This window comes from Misgurnus anguillicaudatus, chromosome 12, assembly GCF_027580225.2.
Source record: "Misgurnus anguillicaudatus chromosome 12, ASM2758022v2, whole genome shotgun sequence".
Classification (NCBI taxonomy): Eukaryota; Metazoa; Chordata; class Actinopteri; order Cypriniformes; family Cobitidae; genus Misgurnus; species Misgurnus anguillicaudatus.
Window position 1 is genome coordinate 34,696,757 of NC_073348.2, and position 18,990 is coordinate 34,715,746.

The following is an 18,990-nucleotide window of genomic DNA, read 5'->3' on the forward strand; positions in this document are numbered from 1 at the left end:
CAGTGGTATTAATAAAACAATAAATAGTTTGACCAACAATACAGCACGTCAGGAGTTGTCGATGAATATGGGTTTTTAATAGCCAGTGGTGATGCTGATATTTAGAGATCATCAATATAATTACAAACAAAATATAATACAGTACAAGACATTGAAAATGACATTTTGTAATAAATCTAATTCCTAAAATCTATTTTTCCTAATCATTAAAGGAACAGTATGTAGGATTGTGGCCAAAACTGGTATTGCAATCACAAAACTTGTGGCTAAAACTGGTACTGCAATCACAAAACTTGTGGCCAATACACAAAATGACAACATAAACATCAGTTGAGGGCTGCAACTCCACTTTTTAAATGACAATATCCTGGACGGACCACTGTTGTCAGTGATATAAGTATTTGAAATGAAAATGATTTCTTAATGTCTAGTGACATATCAGGGCCATTTTATGATTAATTGATATAAAATTCTTACATACTGTTCCTTTAAAGTGAAATTATGAAAATCAAGTGTTTATTCATGTTTATATGTCTATGTGGTGTTTTTAATATGCTAACAATGTGCAAAATATTTTCTCCATAACATTGGAGTTTTCCGAAGATAGTCTCATTCCCGTGGTTTGAAATCGCCTTGGTTTCCTATGTCACAAACATGCAATCAATCACATCAACACAGTTGAAGGAGTAGATATTATGTACTGCTGCTTCAGATCTACTTCTGTAATGCGCACACATGCTGGGTAATTGCTGTAACCTGTTAACATCAGCGCTAAAACATCAGCTGCAAATGCACAGTTCACCTATGCATGTGTGAACCTGGACTTAGCAGTTATGTGTCTGAAACTGGTGAAGGTAGCATCTATTTTCATTTATATCTATGGTCCGAGCTGTGCGGTTGAGTAGAACTGGTTAGTTCACATTATTAATATATCTGCATATAATTCATGAGGCAAGGGTGTGGAGTTACATTCAAGTAAAGGATAATGTATGGGCAGCAGGTTGTTACCTCATAAGTAAGGTAAGGAACAAGAAATATTAATTTGAAATACACTCTATGTAGCGTGCACACCAAAGCTGTTGCGTCGGCGGCCGGCGTATATTTTTAATTGTTTCCAGTGGAAGCACGGCCCTTTTCAAAAAAGCCAGCAGCTAGCATTTTTTTTCTGCGCTGAAACCCGACGCTTAGCCTTTTTTTGCGCTCAGCGCTGAGTGCCAAGACTTGAGAAATATTCAACTTTGGGTGAAAAGCTCAGCTCGTCAATGTAATTTCTCACACGGCCGTCCAATCAAAGAGGGGTGGGATAAACATCACAACAACCAACCAGCACATCGTTCAACGACTGATAAACAAAGCAGAAATATTGTAGCAACCAAAATGCTCAGCTGAAAAAAGCTGGCATTCAGCGTCCGCCTGGCGTTTTCAGCCGCGTTTAAAAGCTTTGGTGTGCACACCCCCTAACTGTGCGTTCACACCGCCACCGGCGAGAGCGTCAGAGTGGCCAAAAGTCATTCATTTTCAATGAGAGCTAAGGCATGTAGCACCGTGGTGTGTGTTGGACAATGTGAGCGTCGAGGAGAGTTGAAATCAGGTCAACTTTATGGTAATGAGCTATGACGCAGTTCGGTGGCAACCAATAGGAAGGCGGAAAAGGATTCCAGAGAATGCATTCGAGCGTCAGAGCAACCACTACTTTATTTCGATTTTCTATCTAGCGTCGTAAGCAGGGTAGCCATTTTTGGATGCTCTCACCGGTGGCGGTGTGAACGTATAGTAAGAAAGGATGTGTTAATTTGTCATTTTAACACATTATGTTATTTTGTGTTGATTTTGAGTTAAAATAAAACACAAGTTGTGTTAAAAGTAACACAAAATATGTTGTTTCAATAATAACAAAGAGATGTGTGTATTCTGGGACAATGCATGCAGTGTGTTCTCCCTAAACTAACACTGGTGTGTTATTTTATTTGTGTAGACCTTCTGTGAGATAAACCCGTTTACTTTCGGTTTTAAAATAAGAGAAAAAGACGTTCAAATGTCACAAAAACACTATTTGGTTTAATCATTTGTAAACATAATGTAATTTATATTTTTAAAACATTAAAACATATTTATATTTTAATTTTGTGTAATATTAAAGTGTACTTATCAAAATGGTTTCAAGCTGTGTGTTAGTTTCAGGCAGTTGTAATCTTGGAATAACATACCTTGGAATGTCGCGACTGGCCAATCAGAATCAAGCATTTAAGAGTGCCGTGTAAAAGGTGTTTAAAATATTTCCAGAAGAACTTATCTTTAAAAAACAGTCACATTCAGACTAATTGGTGGTGAGAAAAATGTGTTCTTGTCTGACCACCCTGCCCCCAGATCAGCTTGACTTTAGATGCTCTTTGCCCTTCAGCTGTCACATGCTCACCCCATAAATATCTCCCAGAGTCAAGCCAAGACAAAAACACAGAGGGACGACACGGTTAGAGCCCCTCGCAGTGAGAATTTACAACAATCAGCTTCAAAATGCAAATGTGAAGCGACAAAGAAAGCGTTTGGTCTGTTATTCAGAGGAGATAAGAATCACAGTTAATCAAACAGCTTCAAGCGCCGTAGCCCACTTTCTGTGAAAGCCAGATTAATAAAAAATGTATTCAGTTTATATTTGAATCGTCTTGCCTGCCCATCATTTACTGTAGAATACTGAAAGCGAGATGATTTTTAACAGTGTTGGTAATGTGCTGGATTTTAGATTGATAGATGCTGAATTGAGCTGATTTTTAAGATTAAAGCCTTCAAATTCTGCATAATTAAGGGTGTGGCCACTTAAGTGACGGGTGAAGTGTCTCTGCAGTCACTAGAGTCGAGCTAGGTGGGTTTGGTTTCAGCAACCAGCCACCTCAGCTTTACCTACGTCCCCCCTCTTTACACATTTTCAGTTATCCGCAAGTGATTTGCGGTGATGCGCAGCCAAGATGGTGATGGCAGGCAACGCCTACTACTGGCTTCAAAAAAGCTCTTTACAAACCTATGGGTGACGTCACAGACACTACGTCCATCTTTTTTACAGTCTATGCTAAAAACCAATTGATAATGAAGATACTGTCAAATCAAAGCTATTTATTGTGGGAATGCAACTTTGTATTAAAATTGTATCACAGTCTGGTCTTAGTATTGGTAAAGTCTTTTAATATTTAATGAAACTTTATGAGATCTAGAGGTCTTTTGATCTTTTACTGATGCCTGGAATTATCAATAGAGTTAAAACAACTTTACACACACAAACGCATTAAATATTTATGAAAGTAATCTTTAAAAAAATTTTAAATTAAGTGAAAATTATAAATGCCTCAGTGTTACATGCAATTTTTCATAGAAACCCTTAAATATATTCACCCAAAAGTTAAAATACAATGGAGTGGTTTCCCAGACAGGGATTAGCTTAAGCCAGGACCAGGCCTTAGTTTAATTAGGAGATATAAGTAGTTTTAACAAACATGCCTTACTAAAAACATTAATGGTGTGCATTTTCAGGTAAATCAAAGGGCACTGAATTACTAACTTAAATATATTAAGTTAGAAATTCCAAGATCCATGACATTTCCCATCATGTTTTGCTCTCTTGGTCTCCATCTAATAGATTGTAACAGTGGCTCAGTGGCATTAACATCCTCAAAACAGACCAAACCTAAAAGATGCCTTTATGCCTCCATCTGCAATGTTTTGCCAACTTATCTTTTCGTTGCCATCTTGGCAAATCAACTACCCCCAGAGAATGGGTTTTAATATTAATTTATTTTATATGCTTTTAGACAATACTGGGTTTTTTGTGACCTCAAATTAACTCCATTATCTATAAAACACGTAGCTCAGCACACATTATCTAAAGACTTTTAAATGAAACGTGGAATCTTACTCTTTTAAAAGTCCTCATGGACTTACAAAGTAAGTTATTTGTTAGTCTATTAGAGTCGCCTTGCAATAAAAATCTTTGTCTGTGTGTTTAATCTTGAACCTCAGTGGACAATTGTGACTACAAAATTTCAAGATGAAACTATTGTAGGACTAACCTCACATCATCTCTTGTCTCCTGCAGTTCTCAGTGAAGATTTACATTCCAGCTTGTATTTTGTCAATGCATCTCTGCAAGAGGTAGTGTTCGCCAGCACCACGGGAACTCATGTTCCCTGTCCTGCCGCAGCGGTGCCGCCCGCTACCCTGCGCTGGTATCTGGCCACCGGCGAGGAGAGCTACAACGTCCCAGGGATTCGCCACGTCCACCCCAACGGCACTCTCCAGATCTTCCACTTTCCTCCGTCCAGCTTTAGCAAAGTGATTCACGACAACACTTACTATTGCACAGCGGAAAATCCTTCAGGGAAAATTAGAAGCCAAGATGTTCATATTAAGGCCGGTGAGTATTACAGACAGTATTAATGTTTTATAAAATGACCAGGGCCTTGGTTAGCAGGGTCAAAAAATGGGAATTCTAGAGGTAACAATTTCAAAATGTTTAAGTTACATTATGTCCGAAATACAGACTTGTACTGTAGCTCAATTGGTTGAGCATTGTATTAGTAGCAGTGGCGGCCGGTGACTTGTTTTTTTCGAGGGCGCACGATGTGAAGTTCGTCACAACATGGATGTAGCCCGTCATGTGTGTTGTTCGTAATTTCAAAATATGTGTTCTGCGCGTCGAGAGATCCTATGCATCATGTGTCTTGTCAAAATAAGTGCCTGCTGCAGAGGCGTCTAAAGGGTTTATGATAAAAGAGACGTTCGCGTTTGCCAGATACTCTCATAATCTCATGCATAATCAGAGTTTACTGTTAATGGGGTGTCTTGAGCGTGAGCATCTCTTTTATCATAAAAGGTTTTGACGCGTGTGCAGCAGGCACTTATTTTGACAAAACACAGGATGCACGTGGTTCACATGACGCAACAAACAAATATTTTGAAAAGACGAGCAACACACGACACTCCGAACACATGAATTTGCGCCCCTTGGATGAGCAGTCACGAGCCGCCACTGACAGTAGTCATAGGTTCGACTCCCAGAGAAAACATATCGTCGCTGCCCGATGAAACTCACGTATGTCCAAAACGGTTATTTTTCAGGAAGTGAAAAAACATCGTATTTCAAAAGCAGTTGAATGTAGCGCTGTCATACTTGGTACGGCATCTTTACATGTAACCATATTCTTGCCAGTGTAATGATATAATCCACATTTGACCAAAATTGAATTTAAATGGACATACGTGCATATTTTACAGTAACGGTGGTCGATACGCGTTCTTCCTATCATTAATTAGAATGGCCAAGTCGCGTTTCATATTGACAGATGAATACGCTCAGTTTATTAAATAGCCTATGTCTTAGTTTATTAAATACGCTTAGTTTATTTAATATTAATTATACATTTATTAACTGTATCTTGCAAACTATGAAGGGACAATGAATCAATACACTGACATGGTAATGCTAGACAGATACTTTGTTTGCACAGTCCTACCGTAATGTTGTCACTCCTAGACGTACGTCTGGCGTCAGGGGGGAAACGTTTACCTCGATGAAGGAAAGTCAGTATGTACGTTTACATGCAACCAAATAATCCGTTTGTAATCATATTGATGGCTCGATTGTATTGAAAAGCCTTCATGTAAACACCTTAATCAATACGACTGAGGACGATCGGATGCAAATTTGGATCGTATTGAAGGGGGTGGTGTACTCCGATCTGTGATCCGATCTGCAGGGGAAAAGTAAGCATGTAAACGCGTGAATCGTCGCACCAGGCTGTGTTTATTCAGCTATCCAGTCCTGAGCTTCGATGAAACTTCACGAGAGCGGCGAAATGCTTCCACAGGACGGGAGATATGCGGCGTGATTGACAGCTTTGACACCAAATGGATATACGTGAAAATCAGATGACATGATTTCACAACTTTTCATTGGCCATTTAGATATGTGAAGCATACTGTATACGGAAATGAACCTGGACATTCAATCCGTTGAAAAATCTAAAAATCTGCAAAATGGACATACATGGTTTCCATCGGACAGCGACGATATACTAATAAAACATACAGCTTTGTAGTCACTTTGGATAAAGCATCTGTCAAATGTAAATATAAAATGGCTGTTATAAAATAATGCAAGTTTATATTTGAATAAATAAATTCCTCTGACAAAGGAACAAGACAAAATTCGTTAAATGGTTGCACGCTTTTGTGAGCAAATAGGTTTGTGGTGCCTGATTCAATCAAAGATTTAACTTTAAGCGTTTTCCTTCTAGTCTTACGAGAGCCCTATACGGTCCGTGTGGCGGACCAGACCGCAATGAGGGGCGGTGTAGCGGTCTTCAAGTGCATTATTCCTTCCTCAGTGGAAAACTACATCACTGTTGTGTCATGGGAAAGAGACACGGTACCACTCGTCTCAGGTAGGACGCAGGCTGTTTCTTCGAGTTTTGCCTTTGCCAAATTTGGTTGAATACTTCATTTAGCATGCATATGTACATCATAATACGGCATGATGATAAAACACACATCCCTAGGGGTTTTGATGTCCCTAAGCGACTTTCAATCCAGAGTCTGTGCTTTCCTTGCTTCCCACCAGTTGTACAATCCCAAGCCTGTTCCTAAAAACACAACTATGCATCTTTAACTTGCAGATTTAATAGTCTCTACATTGTCCAGTGTCACTGTATAAAGCTCCTCGAAGTCTAATCCTGAAGAAAAGGCCAACTGAGTTGTACTATACTGACCCATTTCCCTTACATCTGCACTCGTCGAAATATCTGTATCAGCTAAATGGAAAGCTCTTCTACAACTGTTTCCTCCCCCCAGGGCTGACGGCTCTTTTATGGGGCATTTAGCTAATTCAATAAAGAATCAAAGATCATTTACACTGAGAGCGAGACGGGGCGTTTTCCATACATTTTTCTGTATTTGAAAAGATACAGATGAGATATATGCATATTTTATTCGGCTTTAGGGAGTAATGTGGTAAATGTTTGCCTGGAGCTAACAGTGGCAAGTTTAGTAGCAATAAAGTCCTAAATGACAGTATTTAAAAATTCTTGGAAGATCTCAAGTGTCATCTATCTCGACTTTATTTGCGTATGAACATCGGAGCTCATTTTTATCAGAGTCAGAAAAAAAAGAAAGCGTTAAAGCAATGAATCTGACAGATGTCTGTCATTTAATAGCGGCTGTCACAAAACATTAGGGTGCCGCTTCTCTGCATCTCTTTTCTGCATTGAATATTTCATGGGAAAGCAATATTTCTTCAAACGAACACAGTTTAAATACAGTTCACCGCATGTGGAGCACTTTTATGTTTTTACGCAGGCATTTTAGAGGAATCTCTGCATTTGTGTTGCATGCCCCCTTTAAAATTTTCTAAGATCCCTTCTTCTGCGATACCTTATAAATAAATAAGCTGTCTAAGCGATCTCGCATAAGGTGGAGTGAAGCTATTATTCTGTCCTTTATAAAATATTCATTTTCATGCCACATTTCTGTCTGGTGCATTGGTACTCTGTCAGGTAGTAAAGTATGTTTTGTTTTACTTTTCAAATGTAAGGTTTGCTTGATCTGCAGTGAATCTTACAATATATAGTGTTACAAACTTGACCTTTGCATTTATTGTAAACATTGCTTGCCTATGCAAAACTGAAGATGGTTCCTCTATGGCATCACTGCGAAAAACCTTTATAAACCTTGAAGGGGACATTTTACAAGACTTTTTAGATGTAAAATAAATCTTTGGTGTCCCCAGAGTACATATGTGAAGTTTTAGCTTACAATACCATATAGATAATTTATTATAGCATGTTAAAATTGCCACTTTGTAGGTGTGAGTAAAAATGTGTGGTTTCATATACTGTGTCTTTACCAGCAGTGTTCGAATTGAAGGGGGCCTGGGGTGGCCCCGGACCCCCTATAAGCATTGAGGGGGTCCCCTGTTTTTTATTCAAATTAAAATACTACATAAATTGAAAATTCTTATGCTGCACTGCCACAAAGCAATACTGTCCATTATTTGTCCAAATTTCGCAAAAAAAACTAACCCAAAATTATCTTTAATCTTTAGGGTTAGGGGCTTTTAAAAAAGTATTCTCAAACTATTATTTCATACTAATTTGAGGGGTAAAAATGGTTAACGTTAAGGGTAATTTCCTTTTTTATTAAAATGTTGATCCAAGATCACATCAGATTTTGTGAAATCATGGCGACCCTGTAATGATGGGGGGCTTAGGATACCACCCAAACCCCCCCCCCCCCCCCACCCGCATCATTTATGACATATTTCGAATACTGTTTACCAGACAAATAAGCCCACCGTCATGGGGTATGTTTATACCTGTAGTTTGCTTAGTTTCGTTCATTTGGTTATTTTGGTCCGGACAAAAAAAGAAAACAATTTATTATGTCCTGGTTCGCTTAGCATTCAAACTAGAATTTTATCAATGAAGATAACAAATCATAATGCATAAGGATAAGGTCACCACCTGATTGGTTGACTTTGATGATGAATTTTATGCAATAGAAGTCTGATCATCCTCAACAACAATGCTGCATGCTGAAGTAAACATGCTCATTTATGCGTCTTTATATGGAGGTATTGTGAACAGCTCAAAGCTCATGTAGATATTTTATTAATTAAAATATTTTGTATATCCGCTAGCAATAGAGATTGTTGCTGTAGCAGGCTGCTGTGGTGTAATGGCTAAAGTGTATTCAGTATTGTTTGGTATTGCACAGGTTTAATTCGCAAGGGATTCTGGGAGGATCCGGTTGCAGTCGGCTGTGCTATGCTGCGATAAACCACAGAACAAACCGCTACAGGCAGTTTAAAGAGTCCTTAGCATTCCACACACACCCGTCTTGCTGCGATCTCTGGCCAGAATAACCACAAAAGAGAGAGACAGTCAAACAGACACATAGTGTTTCATTCCCCCTCCTTTCTCGTACCATTCTCCTCATTTATCGCAGTTTCGAATAAATGCAATTTGTTTATATATATATATTATATTTATTTATTTATTATTTTTTTGGGCGTGCAGTTAAAATAATAAGAAAAATATGATTAGAGATGCTTACTTGTATGCAAATTGCACACAATAAAGATGGCCGGTTTTCACCATTTCGTAAACAAATCTCACCTCAGGGCAGGTGCGTCAACCCAAGCTGGTGCCACAGCGGAGAATTTTCATGTTTTCCCAATCCGTGTTGTTGACATTTTGCAAACCATTGAGCAGCAAGCTGACCGTTCTGTGAAAATCACAAATCTGAGGGAAAAACGAGCGTTCAGCCCAACGCCTATTTAATGGGGTGAATCTAACAAGGCCCAGCAGTAACGAATAGATTCATTAGCGCTAATCTGCTCCATAAATACTCATAAATGCTGCATATTAAGAGAGCGTTTATCCAGATGGGCAAATTCTTGCATTTTGACAAATACGAAAACTTAAGACACCAAACTTACAGTAAAGGAAAACCTTATGGGGCGGTTTTCTGGACATGTTTTAGATTCATCCGGGTTAGGCATTATATTTGGACATCGTTTTTTTATATTTGGACATTAGATTTTACAAAGAACCCTTACAACTGGTGTGCATCTTGAGTCAAAACAATGGCACTGATACATGTTAAGATATGTCAGTACAAAGTGTTAGCGCAAACAGACATTTAAGTCTGGGACTACGATTTGCCCTGTCCGGGAAACCAATATGATTCAAAGTGGCTGTAACGTTTTCATCAGGCCCCAATGCGGTTTTTCTCCGTTCTGGGTGAGGCTGAGATTTCTCCTCCGCGGTCGGCCCGCGTGCTTCTGTGCATGACAGGCAGAATTGGGCGTTCTGCTCCTCGGTTTTCCCTGTGATTGGTTGAAGTATTGTTATCCAGAGGAAAATGGGTCAGGATGCCCGCAGAGGACAGCATGTGTAAACCAGAGACGAATTGGCTCTGGGGCGGTGAGCGACGCTCTCTCCAACCAAACTCTTTAAAAATCAGTTTCGTACATTAATGCTCGGTGAACAGGATTTCCAGAATTCCCACTCCTCTCTGATTCCCTGTGTCTTTTCCAGTCAGACGAGAGAGGCTTAAAAGGGATATTCTGAAAAGGAGAAGAAAATCAATATTGTGTGCATTAATCATTCTTCAATCGCCAGAAAGAATTATTGGTACAGAGAGAGAGAGATATGTGTGTGCTTTAAAGGTTCTCAGAGCTTCTCAGCTATTGAATTAAGGTGTTGGGTATACTTTATTGTATTGTTGAATACTATTACTGGCTCAGCCCAGTCTCACGAAATTTCGTAATATAGTCACATATTTTTTTGATTCTTTTTTCGTGATATTATCACTAATTTCCACGTTTTTTCGTGATCGTACAACGAATTCCCGTTTTCGTGTGATCATCACGCATTGGCCACTCAACTGTTCTGTCCTATTTTCTTACCATTGTCGCTTTGGTTTAGGGTTAGATTTACATAAAATGACATCCCTAACTAAACCCAACTCTAACCCTAACGCCAGGCGACATATAAAAAAAATAAATCAGAAAAAATAGTATAAACCAATATATAAAGGGACATTCTAATGCAAGCACCAAATCTAACCCTAAACTGAAGCGACAATGGTTTAAAAATAGGAAAAAGTAGTTGAGTAACCAATACGTGATAGTCACACGAAAACAGGAATTCGTTGTACGATCATGAAGGAATGCGGAAATTCGTGATGATATCACAAAAAAAAATTAAAAAATACGTGACAATATAACGAAATTTCGTGAGACTGGGTAGCACTGGCTATAGTAATATTTCCCCCTGCAACAAGCAGAGCAATGTTTTGATAGCACCACAGAACCACAATGTTTAAACATTTTGGGAAAATCATTACATGAATGGACTCTTAAAAATAAAGGTGCTTCATAATGCCATAGGAGAAAATGGCTCCATAAAAAACCTTTAAAGTCCGAAGAACCTTTCTGTAGCAATGCAATAGAAGGATTATTTTATGTTTTTTTTATTTGGTTTTCTTATTCTTTGGCTTAATGATGATTTTTATGTATGTAAAATGACAGGAAAAATTTGTATTATGAAAAAATTCTGTAATTTATTGTGCCCAGTGTTTACGGTATTTTACCGTTTTTTACAGATTTTTTTTACAGTGTTACTCATAAATTTCTAAACCTGCCTTTCCTCTGGCCTTCCGAGTCTGGCTCAGGCCTAGACTGGATCATATCCAACATACCAAACGCACAGACCCTCGACACAAATTAACAATACGCACAAAGCAAAGGCTAATTAAAACCGGACAGAGCCATTAATCCCTGATTATAAGCACTAGCGCACCATCATAAATGCACTCAAAGTACCTCACATAAAAATAACATTTTATTTCCCTTAAGACTTGAGATCATAATCACGAGGTAACTACCGTTTGACATTTGACTTCTAATTCCATATCCCGCAATCTGGAATTAGCGTCTTCACAGCGACGGCTAATCAACGTTGAGAAGCGCGTCGCAAGCCCTTATCGTCCACGGGCAGCTGTCGCAGAGTGTTTCAATGCTGGTGCGTTCATTGTGTTCATGACCACAGCCTCCTAGCACACAGCGTCTCTGCTATTGTTTACAAAGAGAAAAGATGAGACAACCTGGCATGAGCTTTCACGATAATCTCTGAAAGCGGTTGAAATGCAAGGAAGAGTAAAACGTTCAAGGTTGTGTGTGTGACAACACCATACTGCTTGAAACGAACAAAACAAACAGTAGCAGCTACACCGACTTTAAAATAGGCTATAACTGTGTTGAACTTGCCTATTTTTGTTTGAAATGCTTACTTAAAACCAATAATCTTAAATAACGCAGATGCTACAAAGACAATAATTGAATATGGATTCACACACATAAGTGTTGATATCATTTGCAGTAAACCATGACAGACTGTTGCTGTGTTAAAAACCACAATAATAAAAATCTTGTTTGGACTCATTTTCATGTAGTCGAAAGAGGGTTTACAATGCAAAAATGTAAAAATGATAAGCAGAAAATTACAAACAGCACAAGAGAGAGTCGTATTTTGGAAACTTCCGTTTTCCAGAATAAATAGGAATGCTGTTGCTGGGGTAGTCAGCTGACAGCAACTCAGGTAAATGATTGGCTGGAACAGTGCACGCTTCTTTAATTGGTAGCCAGTAAAATCTTCCACTTTTTTTAGTAAATTGCCTGGAGAAATTCGACGAAATAACTGAAAGGGGGGTTGCGTTTCATCTAATTGAGAGCTTCATATTATCTGTGCGGAGAAGATAAACCCTGTTCTCTTAACAGTTATTACTCACTCTGTTTGTAAGTACGTTTCATCCTTTCTCGTGTGCTCTGTGGTTTCAGGCCTGCCATCTCTCTCTCTCTGCCTCCGTCAGTAAAGCTTTGCCGCTAGTGAAACTGCTCAAACATGCAAACTCCAAAATGGAGGCCAAACCATGTGACCATGAGCAGCCATCTTCTGTTAAGTTTGACTCTTAATTTACACCGCTGAGTGAAAGAGTTTTGGGGAAAGAGAAAAATAAGAACAAGAACATTTTGGGATTCTTGATTTTTATTGACATTTTAGAAGTCTAATATATTTATATGTGTAGGTCACCTGCTCCATAAATATTTGGTAATAAGATAAAAATATTTAGGGCTGGTTTTCAGTGTGCTCATGATCTAGACCGCAGAAAAAAATCATTTACTCAGTATGCTTGATGTGTTTTCCAGTTGCGCACATCCATAGGATTAACCTTAATAAAAACGCAAAAGTCTGTCCTTCTTGTCTAACATGAATCATACACAAATTAAAATAATGTTTATGGTAAAATTAGAGAAAAATATTTGGCAACAAGGTAAGGAAATTAATTTGATCTATGGTGTATTTTCTGAAAAAAAGTCATAAATTCATATGAAATTTTGCTTCTTATGTAAAATGTATGTTTAGGTTTAAATAATCAAAAAATTATTTGGCAACCGAGTAAGGAAATAAATTGTATCGGCAGTATGATGTATTTAAAAAAAGGCATAATTTATACACTATAAAAAATACTTTGCTGCCTTAAAATTTTTGTTGAATCAACTCGGATATACAAGTTATTTCTACTTACTATTATTTATCTTGACTAGAGATGAGTTGTTATAACTACAGGTGCGTTGTTATAACTTATAAAATTAAGTTGACGTTTCTCTCAGTTGATTTAACAAAAAAAAATTAGGCAGCAAAGTATTTTTACAGTGTATGAAATTTTGCTTCTTAAGTAAAATACAGTATGTTTAGATTTGTTTTAAGTATAAATAAGCAAAAAATTATTTGGCAACAGAGTAAGAAAATAAATTGAATCTACAGTATTATGTATTTAAAAAAGACTTAATTTATATGAAATTTTGCTTCTTAAGTAAAATACAGTATGTTTAATTTGTTTTAAGTGTAAATAAGCAAAAAAATATTTGGCAACAGAGTAAGAAAATAAATTGAATCTACAGTATTATGTATTTAAAAAAGACTTAATTTATATGAAATTTTGCTTCTAAAGTAAAATACAGTATGTTTAGATTTTTTTAAGTGTAAATAAGCAAAAAATTATTTAGCAACAGAGTAAGGAAATACATTGTATTTACAGTATGATGTATTTTTAAAAAATGACTTAATTTATATGAAACTTTACTTCTTAAGTAAAATACAGTAGATTTTTTTAAGTGTAAATAAGCAACAAATTATTTGGCAACAGAGTAAGGAAATAAATTGTATCTACAGTATTATGTATTTTTTTTAAAAAGGCTTAATTTATATGAAATTTTGCTTCTTAAGTAAAATACAGTATGTTTAGATTTTTTTAAGTGTAAATAAGCAAAAAATTATTTGGCAACAGAGTAAGGAAATACATTGTATTTACAGTATGATGTATTTAAAAAAAAAACTCATTTATATGAAATTTTGCTTCTTAAGTAAAATACAGTATGTTTAGATTTTTTTAAGTGTAAATAAGCAAACAATTATTTGGCAACAGAGTAAGAAAATAAATTGAATCTACAGTATGATGTATTTTTAAAAAATGACTTAATTTATATGAAACTTTACTTCTTAAGTAAAATACAGTATGTTTAGATTTTTTTAAGTGTAAATAAGCAACAAATTAGTTGGCAACAGAGTAAGGAAATAAATTGTATCTACAGTATTATGTATTTAAAAAAAATGATTAAATTTATATTAAATTTTGCTTCTTAAGTAAAATACAGTATGTTTAGGTTTTTTTAAGTGGAAATAAGCAAAAAATTATTTGGCAACAGAGTAAGGAAATAAATTACATCTACAGCATGATGCATTTTCTAAAAAAAAAAGGTATAATTTTATATGTAATTTTTCTTCTTAAAGGTGTAGCGGAGGATTTTCTCGAATTTTAGAAAAGTACCGCCTTCTCCACTTTTTTTAAAAATTCAATTGCACAACAATCCTGATTGACAACTAGAAGGACCAATAGTCTTGATGATCCACCCGGAAAAAGAAAATCCTCCGCAATACCTTTAAGTAAAATACAGTATGTTTAGATTTTTTAAACTGTAAACAAGCAAAAAGTATTTGGCAATATACTGTAGGGTAAATATACGCTTTATCTAAAAAAAAGTACAAATAATTTTGTATGCAATTTAAATAAAATCTTAAGTAATCTAAAGTATCTTTAGATATTTTACAGTAAGTACTGATAAAGTTTTTTATTTAAAGTAGATTTTTTGCTGTGTTACTTGTAGCTAGAGCATCAGCCATCAATCTCACCTCCACCGTAATAAATCTTGATATGAATATCATGAACATATGGTGCATTATTTATGAATGACTAACCCCAGATTCCACACAATGATGCATTCTCCTCTCAACCTAGATGGCACGCGAGCATTATTGTTTTACGCATTTATTTCCATCTCTGCACATGATTTTTCAAAAGCTTTTGAGAGAATCCACATGCAGGTGCTGTGTTGGTTTTTGGGAAAACAACCACATGGACAGGTGTGCCATGTGGCTAACAATAACCTTTTCCTATGTAATCAATCAGTGCTTTAACTGAATGAAACAACTGCTCTGAAATCTCTATTGTAAGCATGTAGACACTGGACAAATATTGTTGAGTGATCAGACCGCACTTCAAACAGCTTGTGTTGCTGTTGTCATGGCTCGGGTCTGCTCTTGTTTGCCTTCTGCGTTCTGCGCGGGGTGCATCGAGCAGAAGGGACTCGGCAGATTAGACGCGCAGATGAGAAGAAGTGGGAAGGGGTTGACCTCAGTAAGCTGACCCTTGAGGTCTGAGATTTAAGGGGGGGATGCTAGACAGTGTACCAACTGGTCTTAATAAACAACTTTGGTAAATTTATATTTATATATTTATATATTTATATTTATAAGATTTCCATGTCAATTAATCACATTTCTTCTCCCAAAATGTTTATTAGTGTCAGTATACCTAAAATAGTTCATTACAACATCTAGAAATTTTAACTTTAGTTTTTTTATTCCCCAATATTGGATTAAATGGGAATTCTGCAATGCATAACTTTCGCCTTTCTTTCACAATCTCTGTTAAAACACAAAATTACAGGGAACTTTACATATTTATCTAAGAAACAGACAACATCTCCCTCAAATTCCGACCCGACAGCTCAAATTATAAATCATTATTATCTGTATAAGTTTAACTTTGTGAATCGTGATAAGGTATAAGGAGACTAATGTACTTTGCTCAATAACTGATTTTTGTGTGTTTTAACCCAAAAAGTTACAAATTGCAGCTTTAAACAATTCACTATAAAAAAATTCCGTAGAAATTGCAGCTGGGTTGCCGGTAATTTACCGTAGATTTGAACTTATGTTTTTAACTGGCAACATTTTGTTCAAAGTTAAATGAACATTAAACATTTACAAGTCTTTGTCTTTATAGAGTAAAACTAAAAAAACAGCATCAAGCAAAACATTCTGGGAAACAAAATCTGAAGCAAAAAACAGAAAAAGGTTGATGATGACTTCTGGTTCCCAGAATGCTTTGCATGAGGCTGTTATTGTATAGTTTTATTCTGTAAAGATAAATACTTGTTGATGTTTAAAATTGATTGAACTTTGAACAAATTCTTGCCAGTGAATAACATGAATGTAAATCTGCGGTGAATTACCGGCAACCTAGCTGCAATAACATTGTAATTTCTACGGATTTTTTTTTTTTTGCTATGGTAATGAAAATTGGCAGAGAAATGTTCTTAATTGTCAGGAAAAAATCTGCTACAATGCCAAAAATATTATATGGCCCAATTCAACAGACAAATTGCTTGTTATTGAAAACACGGTTTTACATGGCAAAGCTAAAGGAAAATAAGCACAGCATTTTTAAACCTGAATTCAATCTGCTGAACAGAAGGACATCCTTCTAATTTAAACCAATCATTAAATATTTATCCAATCCATGCCACTATTTGTTAGCTCTTTGATCCCCAAAGATAAAGATGGCACCGTGTATAGTTTCGCCCAGTTATGTTGATGGCACTTGTCTCAGAAGTAGGATAAAAATGGACCCGTGGGACACAATCCGGGGCCACACAGACAGGGGCCATGTAGAGTAATTAAAGATTCCACATCCAGACAGCGGATCTGGTGCTGTGTGGTAATCCGCCTGGCATATGGAGATGAACAGAATTAACGGAGAGATGAAAACAAATGAATGAAGACTGCCAGAGACTTAAAAGCAAATATTTGGTTTTTGGTGACCTGTCAGGATCCTCCGCTGAGCTTAAGTGCTTCAGACAGCCGGCTCGTTGACACACTTGCTGAACTGGAGAGCAAATGTGACGTCTACTTTGACGTGCCCGGGTGTCTCTTGTAATGTTGTTGAATGCTGGGCTCCATTTTGTATTGCCATTGATCTGATGTTGCTTCTGCGGTGTAAATGTAATGCTATAATATATTTATAAAAAAGGATAATCTGGCTTATTTTAATGTCTAAGACACGATTATAAGATAATAACTTTGTTAAGTTTCTCCGTATGTATAAACCAACCTGATCTCACTGGAATTTGAACGTATGTTACAAACTGGCTAATTCGCACAAAGTAAATCGTAATTTAAAAAAAAAAACTATATGGATACCCCACACCTAACCCCACCCCTAAATCCAATGTCACCATTGCGAATGCAAATTGTACAAAAAACTTACAAATTTGGTCATACGAATTCATACAAATTTGCCACCTTTTCAAATACGTACGAATTGCTATGAGACGCTGTAACATGGAATAATGGTACATACTTCATTCATTAAATAAAAAATAATAAAAGCTTAGCAGACAGGCTTTTCATAATACTGTCACGAATTTCCGCATTTTTTCGTGATCGTATCACGAATTTCTGTTTACATGTCATTGTCACGTATTGGTTACTCAACTGTTTTGTCCTATTTTCTTAACATTTTGCTTCGGTTTAGGGTTAGATTTACATAAAATAACATTCTTACCCAAACCCAACTCTAACCCTAACCCCAGGCAACAAAGTTTTAAAATTTATAACAAAATAAATCAGATTTTTTTTATAAACCAATACTTCAAGTGACATCCTAATGCAAACACCAAATCTTAGCCTAAACCGAAGCGAAAATAGGTTTGGAAATAGGAAAAAGCCGTCGAGCAACCAATACGCGACAATGACACAAAAACAGAAAATCGTGATACGATCACAAAAAACCGCGGAAATTTGTCACAGTATCAAGAATAAAAAAATCAAAAATAAAGAATAAAAAAATTACGTGACTATTAGGTACATAATTTTGTGAGACTGGGTAGATTAACTTACACTGAGTTGTTTCAACCCATGATTTGGTCAAATATTGAAATTTTTTAGGTTAATTTAAACATATTTTACACAATCATGTATCGAAACAACCCAGCATTTTTTCAGAGTACTGTAAAAAGTAATAGCGCTACTAAAATGTCCAATTATACCAATAATATTTTTTTTACTGTTAATATTGTTTGATTACACTTTTTTTATTGTTATACATATTTGTTAACAGCACTATGAAATAAATGTTACGATCCTACAGATAACTATTTATTTTAGCTAGTCCTGCTAAAATTTTATGAGATAATTGATACACATGCATGCTTGATAGTGCTACAAATATAAAAGTCTGATTGTAGTTGGTACAGTCCTACAAAAAACATGGTTAGTAAAAGGAGCAATGTACTTGTAATTATACCATACTGTATATCCATATATTTTTGCTTTGATCTTTAGTATTTACTCCAAAGCTGCTTTGCAACAATGCAAAATTGTGAAAAGCCTACCCTATCTCACGGTAAGTTTGTGTTATTGTCACAAAATATTTGATTAATTAATTTGTGTTTTTGACAGGATTTTCTGCTGTTTTTCGTGCCACTGGAGCACGAATGTCTTTTTCGTGTCACCCAGCATGAATTTCTACACTGTAAAAAATACTTTGCTGCCTTAAAATTTTTTGTTGAATCAACTCGGATTTACAAGTCATTTCAACTTACTAGTATTTATCTTGACTAGAGATGAGTTGTTATAACTACAGGTGAGTTGTTATAACTTATAAAATTAAGTTGACTTTTCTCAACTATATTTTATAAGTTGTGACAACTCATCTCTGTTGACATGACTTGTAAATCTGAGTTGATTTAACAAAAAAATTTAAGGCAGCAAAGTTTTTTTTAAAGTTTATAAATATTTTTTTCATGGTTTTTATTATTTTTAAATCATTGTCGTTTGGGGTTGGGGTTAGGTTCGGGGTTTGCGTTAGGATGTAATTTTATGCATTAGTTTCAACATTCTGCTTTTAAAGCTATTCTCGCCTGGAGTTGGGGTTTGGGTTAGGATGTTGCAGAAAGTGATTCTAACCCCAACCCCAAGCGACAATGGTAAAAAATAGGAAACAAAATATAAAATGACTCGATAAAAAAGGTCGTGCCAC

The 18,990-nt window shown here is 36.1% G+C and overlaps 1 protein-coding gene across 3 annotated transcripts in view; it reads left to right on the forward strand.

Moving 5' to 3' along the window:
* dscama (Down syndrome cell adhesion molecule a) overlaps positions 1-18,990 on the forward strand; it is a 102,710-nt gene that overhangs the window by 17,298 nt on the left and 66,422 nt on the right. For all 3 annotated transcript variants that reach the window (XM_055207867.2, XM_055207865.2, XM_055207866.2), the window contains exons 2-3: positions 4,085-4,402; positions 6,285-6,431. In XM_055207867.2, coding sequence (XP_055063842.1) covers positions 4,085-4,402; positions 6,285-6,431 — 465 coding nt within the window. The remainder of the gene's footprint in view (positions 1-4,084; positions 4,403-6,284; positions 6,432-18,990) is intronic.